Genomic DNA, 22025 nt, shown 5'->3' on the forward strand with positions numbered 1-22025 from the left:
GGAACTTCTGTGAGTGTAATGTTTACCGTTAATTTTTATTGTTTATTACACTTTTGTATATTATCTACTTATCTAACATATGTTTCCCATGCCAATAGAGCCCCTTGAATTGAATTGAATGTATTTGAATAGAGAGGTATAGATATAGAGGTATAGGGAGGAGATATAGAGAGCTATAGATAGGAGCGATAGAGGTGCAGAGAGGAGAGGAGAGAGCTAGAGCTATAGATAGGAGAGACAGAGAGGTGCAGAGAAGAGAGGGGGGAGATAGAGCTATAGATAGGAGAGATAGAGAGGTGCAGAGAAGAGAGGGGGGAGATAGGAGAGATAGAGACGTGCAGAGAAGAGAGGGGAGAGATAGAGCTATAGATAGGAGAGATAGAGACGTGCAGAGAAGAGAGGGGGAGATAGAGCTATAGATAGGAGAGATAGAGACGTGCAGAGAAGAGAGGGGAGAGATAGAGCTATAGATAGGAGAGATAGAGAGGTGCAGAGAAGAGAGGGGGAGATAGGAGAGATAGAGAGGTGCAGAGAAGAGAGGGGGGAGATAGGAGAGATAGAGACGTGCAGAGAAGAGAGGGGAGAGATAGAGCTATAGATAGGAGAGATAGAGAGGTGCAGAGAAGAGAGGGGAGAGATAGAGAGGTATAGTCTTGGTTTTCAGCACAAATTCGTGGTGCTGATATTTTGGAGTCTTGGTCATGTACATCGGCTGACAGTACATGGCATTCAGATTGCAGGCCTGCATATGACAAAGAAAAAGCTAGTGAGGCACTGCTCTGTGTCACCTGTCTTGGGCAGCCTTGCTGGGTGGAGAACAAGGTCCTTTCTCCATCCATAAGTGTCTGGATATTCGTGTCCTTTGAAATGTTTCAATCCTTCTCGACTATATATAATGATTTCTGGATACAAGTAAAGTATTTAAAATGAATGTGGGTATGCTGGCGTGCGCACATGTGTGTATGTATATGTATATGCACAGTACTAGTCCAACATTTGGACACACCTACTCATTCAAGGGTTTTTCTTTATTTTTACAATTGTCTACATTGTAGAACAACAGTGAATACTTCAAAACTATGAAATAACACATATAGAATCATGTAGTAACCAAAAAAGTGTTAAACAAATCAAAATATATGTTATATTTTAGATTCTTCAAATTAGCCAAGCTTGATGACAGCTTTGCACACTCTTGGAATGCATTTAAATTAACAGGTGTGCCTTGTTAAAAGTTAATTTGTGGAATTTATTTCCATCTTAATGTGTTTGAGCCAATCAGTTGTGTTGTGACAAGGCAGGGGTGGTATACAGAAGATAGCCCTATTTGGTAAAAGACCAAGTCCATATTGTGGCAAGAACAGCTCAAATAAGCAAAGAGAAATGACAGTCTATCATTACTTTAAGACATGAAGGTCAGTCAATCTGGAAAATGTCAAGAACTTTGAAAGTTTCTTCAAGTGCAGTCGCGGAAACCATCAAGCGCTATGATGAAACTGGCTCTCATGAGGACCAAGACAGGAAAGGAAGGCCCAGAGATACGTTCATTAGAGTCCAAATTTGAGATTTTGGTTCCAACCGCCATGTCTTTGTGAGATGCAGAGTAGGTGAACGGATGATCTCTGCATGTGTGGTTCCCACCATGAAGCATGGCGGAAGAGGTGTAATTGTGTGGGGGTGCTTTGCTGGTGACACTGTCAGTGATATATTTAGAATTCAAGGCACACTTAATTAACCAGCACGGCTACCACAGCATTCTGTAGAGGTACCCCATCCCATCTGTTTTGCGCTTAGTGGGACAACCATTTGTTTTTCAACAGGACAAAGGCCCAAAACACACCACCAGGCTGTGTAAAGTCTATTTGACCAAGAAGGAGAGTGATGTAGTGCTGCATCAGATGACCTGGCATTCACAATCACCCGACCTCACCCCAATTGAGATGGTTCGGATGAGTTGGACAGCAGAGTGAAGGAAAGCAGCCAACAAGTGCTCAGCATATGTGGGAACTCATTCAAGAATGTTGGAAAAGCATTCCAGGTGACCACCTCATGAAGCTGGTTGAGAGAATGCCAATAGTGTTTACTTTGAGGCAAAGGTTGGCTACTTTGAAGAATCTCAAACCTAAAATATATTTAGATTTGTTTAACACTTTTTGGCCACTACATGATTCCATATGTTTTAGTTCATAGCTTAGATGTCTTCAATATTATTCTACAATGTAGAAATTAGTAAAAAATAACGAGTAGGTGTGTCCAAACTTTTGAATGGTAGTGTATGTGTGTGTGTTCCCTCGGGTCAGCCATTACCTCTCTATAATCCTGAGATTTTCAACTCTGCTGCTCTCATCGTTAGCAGGAGAAAATACAGAGAGAGAGTACCGCTCTCCCAAACTCCTCTACTTCCAACCCAGCCCCTGTATATCCCACACTCCTCTACTTCCCAACCCAGCCCCTTTATATCCCACACTCCTCTACTTCCCAACCCAGCCCCTTTATATCCCACACTCCTCTACTTCCCAACCCAGCCCCTGTATATCCCACACTCCTCTACTTCCAACCCAGCCCCTGTATATCCCACACTCCTCTACTTCCAACCCAGCCCCTGTATATCCCACACTCCTCTACTTCCAACCCAGCCCCTGTATATCCCACACTCCTCTACTTCCAACCCAGCCCCTGTATATCCCACACTCTTCTACTTCCAACCCCTTTAAAATACCACACTCCTCTACTTCCAACCCAGCCCCTGTATATCCAACACTCTTCTACTTCCAACCCAGCCCCTGTATATCCCACACTCTTCTACTTCCAACCCCTTTAAAATACCACACTCCTCTACTTCCAACCCAGCCCCTGTATATCCCACACTCCTCTACTTCCAACCCAGCCCCTGTATATCCCACACTCCTCTACTTCCCAACCCAGCCCCTTTATATCCCACACTCCTCTACTTCCAACCCAGCCCCTTTATATCCCACACTCCTCTACTTCCCAACTCAGCCCCTGTATATCCCACACTCCTCTACTTCCAACCCAGCCCCTGTATATCCCACACTCCTCTACTTCCAACCCAGCCCCTGTATATCCCACACTCCTCTACTTCCAACCCAGCCCCTTTATATCCCACACTCCTCTACTTCCAACCCAGCCCCTTTATATCCCACACTCCTCTACTTCCAACCCAGCCCCTTTATATCCCACACTCCTCTACTTCCCAACCCAGCCCCTTTATATCCCACACTCCTCTACTTCCAACCCAGCCCCTTTATATCCCACACTCCTCTACTTCCAACCCAGCCCCTTTATATCCCACACTCCTCTACTTCCAACCCAGCCCCTTTATATCCCACACTCCTCTACTTCCAACCCAGCCCCTTTATATCCCACACTAATACCCTACTCCCGCTCTCTCTTTTCCCCTCTCTCTCCTCTCTCTCTACCCCACTATCTCTAACCATCTCTTTCTCTCTCTACCCCTCTCTTTTTCTCTCTTCCCCCCCCTCTCTCTTTCTATCTTTCTCTCTATCTTTCTCACTCTCTGCCACTGTGTACTCTCTGTTCAGGGCCAAATAGCATTCTGCTCTGTTTTTTTGTAAATTCTTGCCAATGTGTCAAGTAACTATATTTGTGTTTTCTCGTGATTTGGTTGGGTCTAATTGTGTTGCTGTCCTGAGTCTCAGTGGGTCTGTTTGTGTTTGTGAATAGAGCCCCAGGACCAGAAGGCTTAGGTGGCTCTTCTTAGTGTTAATTTCTCTGTAGGTGATGGCTTTGTAATGGAAGGTTTGGGAATTGCTTCCTTTTAGGTGGTTGTAGAATTTAATGTGTATTTTCTGTATTTTGATCATTAGCGGGTGTCGGCCTAATTCTGCTCTGCATTCATTGTTTCGGGTTTTGCGTGTGAATTCTTGGTTGGTGAGCGGACCCCAGACCTCACAACCATAAAGGGCAATGGGTTTTATAACCAAGTATTTGTTAGCCTGATGTTTAGGGTGAGGTATGTATCGTTTTTTGTGTGCTCCAGGGCAACAGTGTTTAGATGGAATTTGTATTCGTGGTCCTGGCACCTTGTTTGGAACACCATTATTTTTGTCTTTCTCTCCCCTTCACTCTCTCTCCCTCTCTCCCCTTCACCTCTCTCTCTCTCTCCCCTTCTCTCTCTCTCTTTCTCTCCCCTTCATTCTCTCCCTCTCCCTCCCTCTCTCTCTCTCCCCTTCACATTCTCTCCCTCTCTCTTTCTCTCTGTCTCTCTCCCTCTCTCTCTCTCCCCTTCACATTCTCTCCCTCTCTCTCTCCCTCTCTCTCTGTCCTCTTTTATTCCCTTCCTCTCATTCTTTTCTAATTCTCTACTCCCTATACTTATCCCCTCTCTTCATTCTCTTACTTTATCTGCAGTCACCCCCCTCCCCCCTCCTCTCCTCCATGCTCTATACAAACTCACAAATAAACTTGGGCATAAGTGTGATGGATTCTTTGTGGCGGAGCACTGTCTGTGCGCTATGCAGCGAGGCCTGGGCTCACTGAGCCACGACAATATGTTTTATGAAATAGAACATTCATAGCATAAATCTGCAGAGTCACAATCCCCAACGAGTCTGTTCTATTCCATTATGCTAATGAGCCCGTCTCTCTGTACGTGTCACTCCTGGGGATTTATGGCAGGGAGGCAGACATTTCTAACGAAGGTACGCTGCCTGCTTTCCAGCCCTCTGCTCTGATCTGCTCTGGACTATACACTGCTAGGTCCATATGCCAGAGACATTTATAACTAACGTATGACTGCCTGCTCCTACCTCTCTGCTCTGCTTTGGAGTTTGGAAGGGTAGTGGAGGAAGTGTCATGATAGCATGTGTAGGTTAACACACACACACACACACACACACACACACACACACACACACACACACACAGACACACAGACACACAGACACACACAAACTGTACTGACGACACACACACACACACACACACAGACACACACAAACTGTACTGACGACACACACACACACAGACAAACTGTACTGACGACACACACACACAGACACACACACTCACACAAACAGTACTGACGACACACACACGCACAAGCTGTATACCGTCATAGACAAGGAAACGTTCACACACCCACTTCCTGTGTGAAGTGAAGTGTTTTGACCTTCCTTAGGTCAGCGTACGCCGTGCGGCAGTCATAATGATCCCCCCCCAGGTGTTGCCCTCAGAGACGTGATTGGCGACAACCAATAGGTAGTGTGACACACGCAACGGCACTCACGCACTACCCAGACCCTTTCTCCTGTTGTTCTATTTCTCTCCATCCGTCTTTCCCACTCTCACGCACTACCCAGACCCTTTCTCCTGTTGTTCTATTTCTCTCCATCCGTCTTTCCCACTCTCACGCACTACCCAGACCCTTTCTCCTGTTGTTCTATTTCTCTCCATCCGTCTTTCCCACTCTCACGTACTACCCAGAGCCTTTCTCCTGTTGTTCTATTTCTCTCCATCCGTCTTTCCCACTCGGGAGCTTCCGTTCCCAGCATTTGCATTTAAATTGGAAAGAAAAGTGAGTAATTGTATAATTCCTGGTGAATATCCACTATCCATCCTCTGACTATACCACAAGACCCTTCCCCAATGAGGCCTCCCACACAAGCAGAGGAGAGTACAGCCAATTCACAGGACGAGCGGAAGTGTGTGTGGTGTGTGCACCCTGAGAGGCTGGGGGAAAACAATGACTGTCGCACCACTGTGGGCTCACCATTTGTCAAGTAATGAGTCAATTACATGTACAGTATGTGGGGACGCCAACCCTGATAGTTGAACAAACAGGAAGTCCCAACTGAATGGCCGTGGGTGGGTGGGCTTGCATTGTCTGGGTGCAAGCCCACTCCCACACACTGCTTATGTCACATCATGTATGTGTTAGTGGAGATGTGAGGACGTCACAGAGGAAGTGTGTCTGATATCTGTCAGGAACACACACTGGCTGATACTCCTGCTGTGTGACATGACAGGCATTCATTTCCGTCAACACCTCTGAAAGGAAAGCCTGGGCTCAGAATGCTGCTGACTAACAGCATGCTACCTCCTGTTCACATTCACTACATTCTCTACCAAAGAAAACATGAAGCAAATCAAATTGTATTTGTCACATGCGTAGTAAACAACAGGTGTAGACTAACAGTGAAATGCTTACTTACGGGCCCTTCCCAACAATGCAGACAGAGAGAAAATAATAAAATATAAAACTAATAACACTAGAAATAAATACTCAATGAATAACAATAACTTGCCTATATACACATGGTACCAGTACCGAGTTGATGTGCAGGGTTACGAGATAATTGAGGTAGATATGTAAATATAGGCAGGGATAAAGGGACTAGGCAACAGGATATATAATAAACAGTAGCAGCAGCATACAGTGCATTCGGAAAGTATTCAGATCCCTTGATTTTTTCAAAATGTTGTTTACGTTACAGCTTTATTCCTAAATGGAAAAATAAAAAATCCTCAGCAATCTACACACAATACCCCATAACGACAAATTGAAAACAGGTTTTTGAAAATGTATTAAAAATATGTATTAAAAATATGAAATTAAAATACCTTATTTACATAAGTATTCAGACCCTTTATTCAGACTCAAAATTGAGCTAAGGTGCATCCAGTTTTCATTGAATATTCTTGAGATGTTTCTACAACTTGATTGGAGTCCACCTGTGGTAAATTCAACTGATTGGACATGTTTTGGAAAGGAACACAACTGTCTATATAACGTCCCACAGTTGACAGTGCATGTCAGAGCAAAAACTAAGCCATGAGGTCGAAGGAATTGTCCGTAAAACTCCAACACAGGATTGTGTCGAGGCACAGACCTGGGGAAGGGTGCCCCAAAATTTCTGCAGCATTGAAGGTCCCCAAGAACACAGTGGCCTCCATCATTATTAAATGGAAGAAGTTTGGAACCACCAAGACTCTTCCTACAGCTGACAGGCCGGCCAAACTGAGCAAACAGCTGAGAAGGGCCTTGGTCAGGGAACCCGATGGTGACTCTGACAGAGCTTTAGAGTTCCTCTGTTGAGATGGGAGAACTTTCCAGAAGGACAACCATCTCGGCAGCACTCCACCAATCAAGCCTCTATGGTAGAGTGGCCAGACGGAAGCCACTCCTCAGTAAAAGGCAGCCCTCTTGGAATTTGCTAAAAGTCTCCTAAAGGACTTTCAGACCCAGAGAAACAAGATGCTCTGGTCTGATGAAACTAAGATTGAATTCTTTGGCCTGAATGTCAAGAGTCACGTCTTGAGGAAACCTGGCACCATCCCTACGGTGAAGCATTGTGGCGGCAGCATCATGCTGTGGGGATGTTTTCAGGCGGCAGGGACTGGGAAACTGGATCAAGAGAAAGATGAACAGCATAAAGTATAGAAAGACCCTTGATGAAAACCTGCTCCAGAGCGCTCAGGACCTCAGACTGGAGCAAAAGTTCACCTTCCAACAGGACAACGACATTAAGCACACAGTCAAAACTACCCAGCAGGAGTGGCTCAGAGACAAGTTTTTGAATATCCTTGAGAGTGGCCCACTTGCACTCGATCGGACATTTTTGGAGACCCGAAAATAGCTATGCAGCAACGCTCCCCATTCAACCGGACAGAGCTTGAGAGGATCTGCAGAGAATAATGGGAGAAACTCCCCAAATACAGGTGTGCCAAGCTTGTGACATTATACCCAAGAAGACTCAGTGCTGTAATCGCTGCCAAAGGTGCTTCAACAAAATACTGAATAAAGGATATGAATACTTATGTAAATGTCATATTTTATTTTTAAAATTTGGTTAAATATATTAGCAACAGTTTAACTATTCAACTATAACTACTTAACTAACTATTTATCAGTCTTATGGCATGGGGGTAGAAGCTGTTCAAGGTCCTGTTGGTTCCAGACTTGGTGCATCGGTACCGCTTGCTTTGCCTTTGCGGTAGCAGAGAGAACAGTCTTTGACATTGTTGGCTTTTTAGTGCCTTCATCTGACACTGCCTGGTATAGAGTGATTTACTGGGCAGTACACACTACCCTCAGTAGCGCCTTGCGGTCAGATGCCAAGCAGTTGCCATACCATGCGGTGATGCAGTCAGTCAAGATGCTGTCAATGGTGCAGCTGTAGAACATTTAGAGGATCAGAGGGGCCCATTCCGAATATTTTCAGTCTCCTGAGGGGGAAGAGGCGTTGTCGTGCCTTCTTCACGACTGTGTTGGTGTGTATGGAGCATGATAATTGCTTAGTTATCTGGACACCGAGGAACTTGAAGCACTCGACCCGCTCGACATCTCAATACTCAACTTATCAAAGTCTTCAATGCTATTTCAACTTCAATCAACAACTCCCAATTACAATTGCACTCCAAAAGGTCCCAGTTACATTACAAATGGTCCTTTTGTTCGATAAACTCCTTCTTCATATGATACAATATGAATGATGGACATCACAAATTAATACATAGCATATGAAACGTAACATATCATACTAAATGGAGGTTCTCAGATTTACGTACAAAATAATACAAAATGCTCTAAGACAACATTGATGCGCCGAATACAACAGGTGTAGAGTTTACCTTTAAATGTTTACTTACAAGCCCTTTTCCTACAATGTAGAGAAAATACTCACCAAAAAATAGGAAAAGGCTGGCGTTTTGTATCAGACCTCAATATTTATTTCAAAGGCTTGGGTCCTCTGAAGAAAACTGCACATTTGGCAGTGTTTTATTTGCTGATTGTCAAAGCTTGCCTTGGAGCAATATTTACCTTGATCTTGGGGGGAGTGGGGAGTGTGTGTGGGGATTTGGTTGGGGGGGGGATCTCCTCTTGAACACTACACACACCCTGTCTGCTCTAAACACACTTACAGAAAAACAAACTACCTCTAAAAAGTAATATAAAAGATTTAATCTGGTAATATCGACCAAACCTAACATACTTTGAATATAAATCAAATCTCCGGGCTGAAACCTAAATTAAGCTACCTCTTCCACAACTCAGACACATAAATCATGCATTGATTCTATTGGAGATTTGAATGGAAAGTCATGTGCATCTCTTCAACATAGTCTGCATTAAAGCACTGAACCTAAATGAACTGAATCTCTACCTCTGCTATCCAGTATTGTCTACAGTATGATGTGACTGTTATCCATATCATATGTATGCTGGTGGAGTAGCCACATTGCTCCCACTAAGTGGTTCTGCCTCCAAGCCTTTTCATACCCAACTCTTCTCTTCCCCTTTTTAATATGCTGGAAGGATGGGTTCCGCACTGCTTTTTTACCCTGTATCACTAATTAATGAAGGAGCTAAGAGGCCTGCCTCATGGGTGCTGATCAATGCTGAATCCCTAAAAAGGGTGTGTGTGTCCTTCCTGTCTAGGGTTCAGATAGGTCTATAACCATAAGCGGGGTCACTATTTCGTAAAGGCTGAACTGAAGACCTACTCTACACAAACCGTAAACATGTGTGTGTGTTTATGTGTGTGTATGTGTGTATGTGTGTGTGTATGGGGGTGGGTATACTGTATACTATTTGTCCTCATTAACCGTAGAGTCATGAGATGTTTAATGGGTCTGACATTCACTATCATATATTCAGACAGACAGTGTATTATGATGTTGTCACTGTGAATACATTTCATCTCCATGTCTCAGGGTGGTTCTGCTCAATTTAACCCTGGACTAAATCCTTCTCTCTCTACCGTACCACACTGTCTTCCGGTTTCCTCTCCCTCATCTTCTCTTCCCCATATCTTTTCTCTCTCCATATCCCTTCCTTTCCTTCTCTTTTAACAGGACTGTATCCTTCACTCTAGGGAGAGGGCTGGAGTTAGTGTTTTCATGTTCATCTCTCACTCCGCTTTTTAGGACGAGCCAACAAATCACATTTCGGCTATTCCCAGGCTCTTTCAAATCCTTAAGCATTAACAATTCTTTCCAACAATTTATTGGGTTAATTGAGTTATTTCAGTTTTATTTGAAACATGTTTCAGATATTCTTTTATACACTGTCATATTTTCTTTATCCAAAGCAGAATTCTCACTTAGGGGCTGATGAGACATTAATACACTATATTCCTCAATAAATCAATAGTTAGGTATCATTGATTTAAAAGTTCAAAATGGATGTACCAATCCCAGATTGACTCTTTAATCATAGTCAAAATATAGTTCAAGGTTTAAAGATCAAAGTTACTAACGCTAAGAGAACTGGTTATCACTCCCCAAACACACACAAACACACAGGCAGAGAATAGGGTAGCATCAAAAACAAGGAAGATCCCCACATCAGAGAGAATCTGTACAGTACTAGCCTGTGTATTACTGCTTGAGAGTAAGTCAAATCTTAAGCATTGAAACAGAATAATAGACAGCATGTGTGTCTGATTGTAAACGTGCACGTCTGTGCATGTGTTTGAGTGTGCTGCCAGGGTGTTAAGATTGCTACAAGCTCCGCACATGCATGTGCAAGGGCGGAGTCATTTCTGGGGCAGTGCACACTATTGTCCACATCATCTTTGCATTCCAGCCAGAGCGGAAGTCTGCGTTGTGTAATATGTATTTCTGTAACATATACACTAGGAGTCAGAAAGCAGGTGCAGAAGTTGAGTTTAATAATGAGAATGAAATGCGATGCTACTGGCGACAGAGGTCAGGCGCAGGAGAGCGGAAACTGATTTACAACGGTTGTGTTTAATAACCATAAACCACCGTAAACAGAACAATACAATAAATGGGTCAAACAAAACCCGGTATATACCAGCATACCGTGCACAAGCACTACAACAAACAATTACTGACAAGGACATGAGGGGGAACAGAGGGTTAAATACACAACAGGTGTGATGGAAGACAAGACAAAACCAATGGAAAATGAAAAGTGGATCGGCGATGGATAGAAGGTCGGTGACGTCGACCGCCGAAAGCCGCCCGAACAAGGAAAGGGACCAACTTCTGCGGAAGTCGTGACAGAGAATAAGCAGATAAACAAAACAAGAAAAGCGTACTGAACGGGTACAAAAACCAACACTGCCTGAAGACTGAGGCTACTGAGGGCTAAATAAAGGGGAAGTAATCATGGGAATGATGAAGTTCAGGTGAGCACAACGATGAGGAGCAGGTGTGCGTAAGGTGGGTTGCCAGGACCGGTGGTTAGTAGACTGGCAACGTTGAGCGTGTGACAATTTCTATGAATTGCCCTTTGCTAGAGCCTGAACAGCAAGAGCTTCCTACAGTGGCTTGCGAAAGTATTCACCCCCATTGGCATTTTTTCGATTTTGTTGCCTTACAACCTGAAATTAAAAATTTATTTTTGGGGGGTTTGTATCATCTGATTTACACAAATATTTTTTATTGTGAAACATCAATAAAAAACACAAAAAACAGATACCTTGAGCATAACTATTCACCCCCCCAAAGTCAATCATTTGTAGAGCCACCCTTTGCAGCAGTTACAGATGCAAGTCTCTTGGGGTATGTCTCTATAAGCTTGGCACATCTAGTCACTGGGATTCTTGCCCATTCTTCAAGGCAAAACTCCAAGTTGGATGGGTTATTGTCCTGCTGGAAGGTGAATCTCCATCCCAGTCTCAAATCTCTGGAAGACTAAAACAGGTTTCCCTCATGAATTTCCATGTATTTAGCACCATCCATCATTCATTCAATTCTGACCAGTTTCCCTGTCCCTGCCGATGAAAAACTTCCCCACAGCATGATGTTACCATCACCATGCTTCACTGTGGGGATGGTGTTCTCGAGGTGATGAGAGGTGTTGGGTTTGCACCAGACATAGCATTTTCCTTGATGGTCAAAAAGCTCAATTCTAGTCTCATCTGACCAGAGTACCTTCTTCCATATGTTTGAGGAGTCTCCCACATAACTTTTGGCCAACACCAAACGTGTTTGCTCATTTTTTTTTGAAGCAATGGATTTTTTCTGGCCACTCTTTGGCAAAGCCCAGTTCTGTGGAGTGCACAGTTTAAAGTGGTCCTATGGAAAGATACTCCAATCTCCTCCGTGGAGCTTTGCAGCTACTTCTTCTTACTCAGAAAGTCTCACAGCTGTAAATGCTGCCAAAGGTGATTCTAACATGTATTGACTCAGGGGTGTAAATACTTACGTAAATTGAATATTTCTGTATTTAATTTTCCATAAATTTGCAAAAATATCTAAAAACTTGTTTTTACTTTGTCATTATGGGGTATTGTGTGTAGCTGGGTGAGAGAAAAATTCATTTTAATATAAAATAACAAATTCAGGCTGTAACACAACAAAATGTGGAATAAGTCAAGGGGTATGAATAATTTCTAAAGGCACTGTTTGTCCAAAGCCGTGCCTACACAGTTGTTACGGTACATGTTTGATAGCCTTCATGTTTTTGTTCACTACTAATGGAAATTATTATTTTATTTAAAGATTCTTCTGGCCTTGATGACGCCAAGAAGATCTACAACTACCGCTGCTCAAGAGCCAGAATCATTTACGAGAACTGCTTTGGGATCCTTGCTGCAAGATAGAGGACGGCGGGACGAGCCCTTGAGGTTGCCCCAGAGAAAGCTGAGACCATTGTGGCCAAGGCCTGCGTAGCCCTCTACAACTACTTTTGCACCACAGACACTACAGCCACTGACAACACAGTCATCAACACAGTTCATCCACCCCACGTTTGTTGACCACTCCACACCCACTGGAGACCTGCGTCCAGTAGAGTAGAGTCAGGTGGTACAAGGAGACACCAGTTTCCTGTAGAGTCAGGTGGTACAAGGAGACACCAGTTTCCTGGATGCAACAAAGATGTCGACAGACAGGGCAACCAGAGATGCTATAGACATATGCAACAACCACGAGGACTACTTCCTCACACCAGCTGGTCGAGTGTCTTTCCAGGGTGTTGCTATCTCACGTGGCACCCTACACTCATAGACAAAAGGTGCTATCTAGAACCTAAAATGGTTCTTCGGCTGTTTCCATAGGAGAACCCTTTAAATAACCCTATTTGGTTCAAGGAAGAACCCTTTACACAGAGGGCTCCACATTGAACCCAAACGAGTTCTACCTGGAACCAAAAAAGGTTCTACCTGGGACCAAAAAGTGTTATCCTATGGGGACAGCCGAAGAACCCTTTTGGACACCTTTTTTTGTACAGTAAATGTGCGCACATATGTTCTCTTCATCTGGTTGATGACTGTTTATATGTCATGTTGTGAGCAACACACTTGGTTTTTGTCACGATCGTTTAAAGATGAATTGGACCAAGGTGCAGCGTGGCAGGCGTACATTTTTCTTTTTTTAAATGACACCGGAAAAAATAAAATAAATAAAAAACAAACGTAATGCTACATGCAGTGCAGAAAGCAACTACACACAAACAAGATCCCACAAACTAAAGGTGGAAAAAAGTCTGCCTAAGTATGATTCCCAATCAGAGACAACAATAGACAGCTGCCTCTAACTTGGAACGATACCCAGCCAACAAAGAAATAGAAAAACTAGAATGCCCACACAAATCACACCACGACCTAACCAAATAGAGAAATAAAAAGTATGTTTAAGGTCAGGGCGTGACAGTACCAAAGGTGTGGACTCTGGCTGCAAAACCTGACTCCATGGGGGAGGGTCCGGTTGGGCATCGAGCCTCAGTGGCGGCTCCGGTTCGGGACGTAGACCCCGCTCTGCTCGCTGATCCCTCCGCTTCTGTGGACCGGACCATGGACTGTTGCCAGAGGAACCGGACCGTAGATCGTCGCCAGGGACTCCGGACCATAGATCGTCGCCGGAGTAACCAGACCGTGGATCGTCACTAGACAAACCAGACCGTGGTTCGTCGCCAGAGGAACTGGACCGCCGACTATCGCCGGAGGCTCTGGACCGCAGACCGTCGCCGGAGGCTCTAGACCGCACACCGTTGCAGGAGGCTCTGGACCGCAGACCGTCGCCGGAGGCTCTAGACCGCACACCATCGCCGGAAGCTCTGGACCGCAGACCGTCGCCGGAGGCTCTGGACTGCCGAATGTCACTGGAGACTCTGGACTGCAGACTGTCACTGGAGACTCCGGACCCTGGATCGTCTCTGGAGGCTCTGGGCCATGGATCATCACTGGAGGCTCCGGGCCATGGATCATCACTGGAGGTTTCGGGCCATGGATCAATCCTGGAGGCTCTGGGCCATGGATCATCACTGGAGGCTTTGGGCCATGGATCATCACTGGAGGCTTTGTGCGTGGAGCAGGCACAGGACGTACCAGGCTGGAGACACGCACAGGAGGCTGGGTGCAAGGAGCTGGCACAGGATATACTGGACCATGGAGGCGCACTGGAGGTCAGGAGCGTAGAGCTGGCACAACCCGTCCAGGCTGGATGCTCACTTTAGCCCTGCAAATGCGAGGCGCTGGCACAGGACGCCTGTGAAGACGCACTGGAGACACGGTACGTAGAACCGGCACACATTGTACCGGAACGGTGACACACACCTCAGGGCGAGTGCATGGAGGAGACACAGGGCATACCGGACAGAGGAGGCACACTGGAGGCCAGATGCTTGAAACTGGTGCATATGACTGGTGTCACGCTCCTCAGCACACCCGCTCTGCAGTGCTCTCAACGCCCACACCTCTCTCCGGAATCTTTCGTCGAGTTCATCAATCCACTCCCTGACTGGCTCTGGTTCACCCCTCGGCTCCGCTGACCACTCCGTGTGCCCCCTCCATATTTTTGGGCTTACGCCTCTCAGGCTTACGTCGTGGTTGTGAACCCGAGTCGTCGTTGATCCTCCTTCGCTGCCTCCGCCTGCTTCCATGGCAGGGTCTTGTCTGCCATAATCTCCTCCCATATCCATGATGTCCTCCACTCCCTTTTCTCCTGGGCCCAGGATCCCTGCACCAAAAAATATATATATATAAAACGAACGTAAAGCTACATGCAGTACAGAAGGCAACTACACACAAACAAGATCCCACAAACTAAAGGTGGACAAAAGGCTGCTTAAGTATGACCCCCAATCAGAGACAACGATAGACAGCTGCCTCTGATTGGGAACCATACCCGGCCAACAAAGAAATAGAAAAACTAGAATGCCCACCCAATTCACACCCCAACCTAACCAAATAGAGAAATAAAAAGACTCTTTAAGGTCAGGGCGTGACAGTTTTGCTGATTGGATTTAGCTGTTTTTCTTATTTACTCATTACAATAAAGACTACCATAATGACAGTCACTCAGCTGTCTTCCTCTTCCGGCCAAAATAACTGATTTTATAAATATCTCAATCTAATTAACACACACACACCACAGTGTCTGTTTCCAGATGTTTGAACTAGCCCTGCTACTCATTATGATAACACCACAGTGTCTGTTTTAAGATGTTGGAACTAGCCCTGCTACTCATTATGATAACACCAAAGTGTCTGTTTTCAGATGTTTGAAATAGCCCTGCTACTCATTATGATAACACCACAGTGTCTGTTTTCAGATGTTTGAAATAGCCCTGCTACTCATTATGATAACACCACAGTGTCTGTTTTCAGATGTTTGAACTAACCCTGCTACTCATTATGATAACACCAGTGTCTGTTTTCAGATGTTGTAACTAACCCTGCTACTCATTATGATAACACCCGTGTCTGTTTTCAGATGTTTGAACTAGCCCTGCTACTCATTATGATAACACCACAGTGTCTGTTTTCAGATGTTTGAACTAGCCCTGCTACTCATTATGATAACACCACAGTGTCTGTTTTCAGATGTTTGAACTAGCCCTGCTACTCATTATGATAACACCACAGTGTCTGTTTTCAGATGTTTGAACTAACCCTGCTACACATTATGATAACACCACAGTGTCTGTTTTCAGATGTTTGAAATAGCCCTGCTACTCATTATGATAACACCACAGTGTCTGTTTTCAGATGTTTGAAATAGCCCTGCTACTCATTATGATAACACCACAGTGTCTGTTTTCAGATGTTTGAAATAGCCCTGCTACTCATTATGATAACACCACAGTGTCTGTTTTCAGATGTTTGAACTAGCCCTGCTACTCATTATGATAACACCACAGTGTCTGTTTTCAGATGTTTGAACTAGCCCTGCTACTCATTATGATAACACCACAGTGTCTGTTTTCAGATGTTTGAACTAGCCCTGCTACTCATTATGATAACACCACAGTGTCTGTTTTCAGATGTTTGAAATAGCCCTGCTACTCATTATGATAACACCACAGTGTCTGTTTTCAGATGTTTGAAATAGCCCTGCTACTCATTATGATAACACCACAGTGTCTGTTTTCAGATGTTTGAACTAGCCCTGCTACTCATTATGATAACACCACGCACAATGTGTCCCATCCAGAAAAGAGGTGATTTCATGTTATAACTAGGTCTGCTACACATAAGATCAAACACACACTGTACGAAAGGTCTAGGCTGCATGACAAGACTACATACCGTATCTGGCGACGTTTTACGTAAACACGAAGCCAATCCAGTCGTCGGACGACTGGCGGGACTCACACACCGGCGGCTTCCCCCCTCCTCTTCTCCTTCAGTCTATTCAGATTGCGAACATACCGAGTCCAATGTTTCTTTGATATTGGTATCAGTGTTCAAATGTCGCTTCTTCCGCTTCCTGTGTGTGTTTTCGGAAAGACAACGACATGGAAAGGTTGCGGAAGTGCTTGTATTACCTCGCCCAGACTCTTCTCAAATCTGAACAGAAACAGACAATTGCTTGTAGCAAAATCTTGAAATAAAAGCACAAAAAAAGGAAGCTTTTGAGTAGAATAGCAAGTAGTAGCAGCAAAGTAGTATTAAGTCCCACATTTTTTGCACATTTATATCAGAACTGATACTGGAAAAGATGTGATGTAGACACAGGGGCAGGACTTCCGTTGCAAAACTCACTCAAAACTGCCCCTCAGTCTTCGTGAGGAATTATACGTTGATTCGTCAGGTCTCACATTTCCAGGTAGAAAAAAACTATGACATTGCAAGACAGCGCTAGGGTCCATAGGGTCCATTTTCAAGGGGTATAAATTGGCCTTTACACACTCCACACTGTGCCTCCACACTGATATCATTCCTTAAAACCTCTTAAATGTAACTAAATGTATTTGAAAATGTAATCTACGTAATCTGCTACGGTAATTATTTATCATGAGAGGGCAAAAAACAATAACAAGTAATGATGCATTCTCCACGAAAGGTTACAATCTCACCTTTCTGGTAAAAAATAGTTATAAACTGCTGAGGTGTAGTCACTTTTGAGGACAGAAACAATGTGAAACATTTTATATGACGTACTTCACATTGAACAAAACAGTATTCATAAGGTTTCAAATTACTTTATATATGTTTCAAATATAGAATTATCAATTTATAAAACTAATAACATGAGTATATTTTCTAATGGTCTCTCTTGATCAAAACGTCTTCCCCCATCACTGTGAATGTCTCACAGAGAACTAGCTTGGCTTCCTGAACTTGTTAGGAACTTGGCTTTCATTTCATATTAATCTTGTCCGTCTATGACAAACAGAAAGTGTTTTGGTTTCAAATCTATGAATTATTTTAGATTATTGGCTATAAATTGATCTCTGAATGTGCAACAGTGTAACACTTATCTTCCTCTATCTTTTTACTACAAAACGTAGAAACGCACCATGTTCACATACTGTATGTTGATGTTGGGGGTGGTGGTGGAGATGATCACCATGAAGTTGAACAATTGTGAACTTTCCCTTTAACCTCGAGCTGCTGTGTGTGTGTGTGAGTGAGTGAGAGAGGGGGAGAGCAGAAAGTGGAGGGGGTCCTCTCTCTCTATTTCCAGAATGCACAAAGAAACGAGCGACAAGACAGGAATGTCAATGTGGATTCGGAACGTCGCCAGGAATCGTAAAACAGCCCGTAGAGTGGGGGACAGGGAAGGCTGGGGGACAGGGAAGGCTCAACCTTGAGCTGCTCTGTGTGTGTGTGTGTGTGTGTGTGTGTGTGTGTGTTTGTGTGTGTGTTTGTGTGTGAGCTGTAAGGAAGGCTTGTGTGAGCATGCTTCGTGTGTGGTTAACAGTAACATAATGTGTGTGTGTGTGTGTGTCTGTGTGCGAGTGTATGTGTGTGTATACATTGTGTGATAACATTGTGTTCCCTCTGCACGGGTATCCAAAGAGCACACACACACACACACACACAGACACACACACACACAGTGGCTGAGTGAGGGAGACAGATGGTGACTCATACTCCTCTTTGATGCACCAACACTACATTTCCCAGGAGGCCTCTCATAAAGCCTGCTGTCAAAAGCAATGCTCTTCCTGTTTCTCTGTGATTGGTACACAACCCCCAGGGAGGAGTCAGGGGTCAGGGCCCAGGATATAACCCGGAGCGACAGATGTGATTGATCATTGGATAGAGATTAAAGACCCACTTAAACCACTGATGAAGGGGGTCCAGGAGGGCAGAAGAGGGGCTCCTGAGGGTGTGCTGTTATAGCCAGATGATGGAGGGGTTACAATTTGATTACACTAACCAACAATATACAGTTAATTACAATTACAATTGACTTGGATTCTAATTACATTTGCATTGAAGTGAATACAATTTGAATGGGCTTCTGCACCCCCTCGATCCCCCTGTGTGACAGAGATGTAAAGCCGTTACATCTCTCAGATGAAGGCTGGATGATTACATCAGGAGACAGCAGTGTGTTGCTTGGTCCAGAAAGACTGGGATAGATAGAATTTCCATTCAGGCTCAACGGAAGCATAACAGCTGTCACTTATAATGGGTTGTGGAGAAGAATGGTGAGAATGGTGAAACAACCTTACAAACAAACACAATCCTGATTACACAAACTATTTTAATTGTAACTAACCAATATAACCATTATATAATAAGAAACAATATAATTAGGCAAATTGTACCAGTCACATTAGTAAAATAGTGCTATTAGAATTGACTTGTTCACTGAATACCTTACAACATTTTTACCTACTGTCGACTGCAGATAAAGGAGCAGTCAGTAAGAAGCCAACCTGCATGTGTCTACCTGTTCAGTAGCTGAAGAACCTATTCCATTTCTGTTTTTACAGTACATTGTTCACGTTGAGCTATTTTCCTTTCGATTAGGCCGTCAGGCCTGAAGAGAGAACAGGGAGGGATCGTACATCACTAGCGTAAATACACCCGTAACCACGGAAACCACAGAATAGTTATGCAGGCAGATGCAAGTGCAGTAGACAGGATCCCTTCAATGGAGCATTTATCTGGGACGTTATGAGGACAAAGTGACACATGTCAATAGGGGACACATCACACGTGAATCCCTACTCTCCATGTAATGTGCTACTTTGGGCCAGAACCGTATTAAAAGATACAGGATTCTAAAGAGAAATAGTGCATTATGTGGGTCATAGGGTGTAATTTGAGACACATTCAGAGTATGGTAAATCATCCCTGAACTCCTCCCTACCTGAAATCACAAGGTAAGATAGTTCAGTGAAAGCCAACCATAACCAACCTTAACCAACCATCTTCCTGATACTGGACCTGATACTGATACCCAGGCCCTTGACATGGACGGCAGTGAAGAATCTACAGCCAAGAGCCAATTGGATCTACAGCTCAGGCCCCTACTTTAGTGTAAGACAGAACACAACATTCCCCAGTCAAGGTGCTGGGTGAAAATAACTGTGTATCTGAGATTGGCCTATTGCACTGGGACAACAGACAACCAAAGCAGTGGCCTGTGTTTGCCTGTCTGTCATTGACAAATGACAGAGATACACATGAACAAATGATCAATAGTTTCAGGCACAAGATAACACATTTCCTCTCTGTAACACAAACACACATATACACACACACACACACACAGACAGACAGCCTTGTACATAGGAAATAGGCACACACACACACACACATCCATGGACGTACATACACGGGAACACGCACACACACCCATGCAAGTACATACACAGGAAGCATAGGCATGCTCCCACAAGCACACACACACAGTTGAGTCCAACCTTGTCAGCAATGTCATCTTTCATTTATCTGCAATTGGTCTTATTTGTGCTGCAGTGAAGTTTAAAACGACCATGTACACACAGTGACCCTGGAGAAGCTACATAACATTTCGTGTCATACTCTCTCATCTATGTGTGTGAGTGTGTGCGTGGCGTGCCTGTGTGTGTATCGGTGTGAGTTAGCATCTGTATGTGTAGTGTGTGTACCCACATGAAAAAATACTATAGTGTATGTATACTATGGTAGGAATGCTATCGTATTCACTGTAGTCTTTTTGCTGACTTTACTGTAATATTTACTGTAGTATTCTGTAGTATATTGTAGTATTTACAGTTTACTATAGTATAAATATTGTAGTAACAAAATTGTAGTAGAAACCATAGTAATTACTGTGGTGTTTTGCGGACTCTATTATACTGTAGTATTTGCAGTAGTGTCTTTGGGGACTGTTGTATTTACTAAAGTGTTTAATTATTTTTGACAAAGAAGTAGGGGGCTTTCTCCTTGTGGAAACCTACTGGAAAATATATTAAAGGAGCACATTTTCCAGAACTGGTATGTATGTAGGTAGGTATATGTATGTAGGTAGGTAGGACTGGGTTCAGAACTTCTGCTCTTTTCTATAACCTATAGGGAACACAATATATGGTCTATACTTGGCATGTTGGTATCTCAGTTACGGATGGAACAAATTGGGATATAGGGGAGGGGAATGGGCAGAGTATATACCAATTCAATACTGTAGTATTAACTATATCTTTTAAATATATTTTTGTGAACTGTAGTGATTTTGTGGGCTAATTCTGTAGTATTTACTACAGTGTTTTTTGTGTGGATGATACTTTAGTATTTACTGTAGTATTGTACAGTATACTACAACATTCTATACTAAGTACTACACATTATCAAGGGATACTACAATGTGGAGTAAAGCATTCTACAGTATACTGCAGTTTACTACAGAATTCTATAGTAAGTACTTATTATATGACTTGTTGACTTGTTGCAGATAAAAGGCTGTGCGTGATGATGTAGTGCACGTAAAAATACCTTTTGCAGTTAAATTCCCATATACCTAATAAAAACTACAAGTTAAATGGGTTTCCACTGCATTTTCAACTCTACTGATGGTTTTCTTAAAAAAATGTATGTTGCGTTATATAGTAGCCAACAGCGTGCAGAGACTGTTGGCTAGAGCGTACGTATAGCCTAGAGACGATGAGACTATTATGGACAAAAGAGCAAGATTATTTTTATTTGTCATGTCACCAGATTAAGACCCTCGATATTTATTGGAATGCAGCAGCAAGCTCATCACCTTGCACTTTCACCACCCTGCAAAGTTCACTTATTTCATTGGTAGCCTAATAAACTGCTTAGTTTCCAAACACGTAGTGGGAGGACCACAAAACAAACCATCCCACGACTCAATGTTTACTTCCATATGAGAGATATCAATATTTGCACATAAAAGCAATTCCACTGACATTTCTCACATAATTAATTTTACTGACACATAAAGATCCCACCTCGTCTAGCGTATTTTGTTTTGTCGACATTTTGAAAGTTTACCGAACATTTTCCTGTTTCCATTATTTTTTTTACCCAACATGACTTTACTGGCATAAAAAGGTTAGATGGAAACTTGGTTTGTGTTGTACAATATTCACCAATACTGCTGGAGGATTTGAGATGGAGAGTAACCTAGTTATACGACCAGTGGAATATGTGAGGGCTGGAGGTCAGCATTAGAGGTCATAGGTCAAAGGGTAAACATAAGATGACCTCAAAAAGATGACAGAGGGTGTGTGCGCACTTCAGTGTATGAAAATAAATAACAACAAAAACAAAGGAACATCCGGTTAAAAGGCTGTAGTCCTACCTGTGAGATTTACAGTAACACACACACACACACACACACACACACACACACAGAGAAAAACACACAGAAATACACACACA

The 22025-nt window shown here is 43.5% G+C and overlaps 1 protein-coding gene across 1 annotated transcript; it reads right to left on the reverse strand.

The window, feature by feature from the left end:
* Positions 1-13549: 13549 nt before the first annotated feature.
* Positions 13550-16694, reverse strand: LOC121846208 (pollen-specific leucine-rich repeat extensin-like protein 3). Its single transcript, XM_042319825.1, has 2 exons — positions 16485-16694; positions 13550-14913 (listed from the first exon to the last, which is right to left on the reverse strand). Exon 2 carries the CDS (start codon positions 14241-14243, stop codon positions 13677-13679), a length of 567 nt encoding a protein of 188 aa, XP_042175759.1. The 5' UTR covers positions 14244-14913; positions 16485-16694; the 3' UTR covers positions 13550-13676.
* Between the last annotated feature and the right edge of the window lie 5331 nt (positions 16695-22025).

The sequence above is a fragment of the Oncorhynchus tshawytscha genome, linkage group LG03, assembly GCF_018296145.1.
Source record: "Oncorhynchus tshawytscha isolate Ot180627B linkage group LG03, Otsh_v2.0, whole genome shotgun sequence".
NCBI lineage: Eukaryota > Metazoa > Chordata > Actinopteri > Salmoniformes > Salmonidae > Oncorhynchus > Oncorhynchus tshawytscha.

Bases quoted from the DNA above. Each gene is read 5' to 3' on its own strand.
- LOC121846208 (XM_042319825.1), bottom strand. From the start codon at position 14,243: ATGATCCATGGCCCAAAGCCTCCAGTGATGATCCATGGCCCAGAGCCT.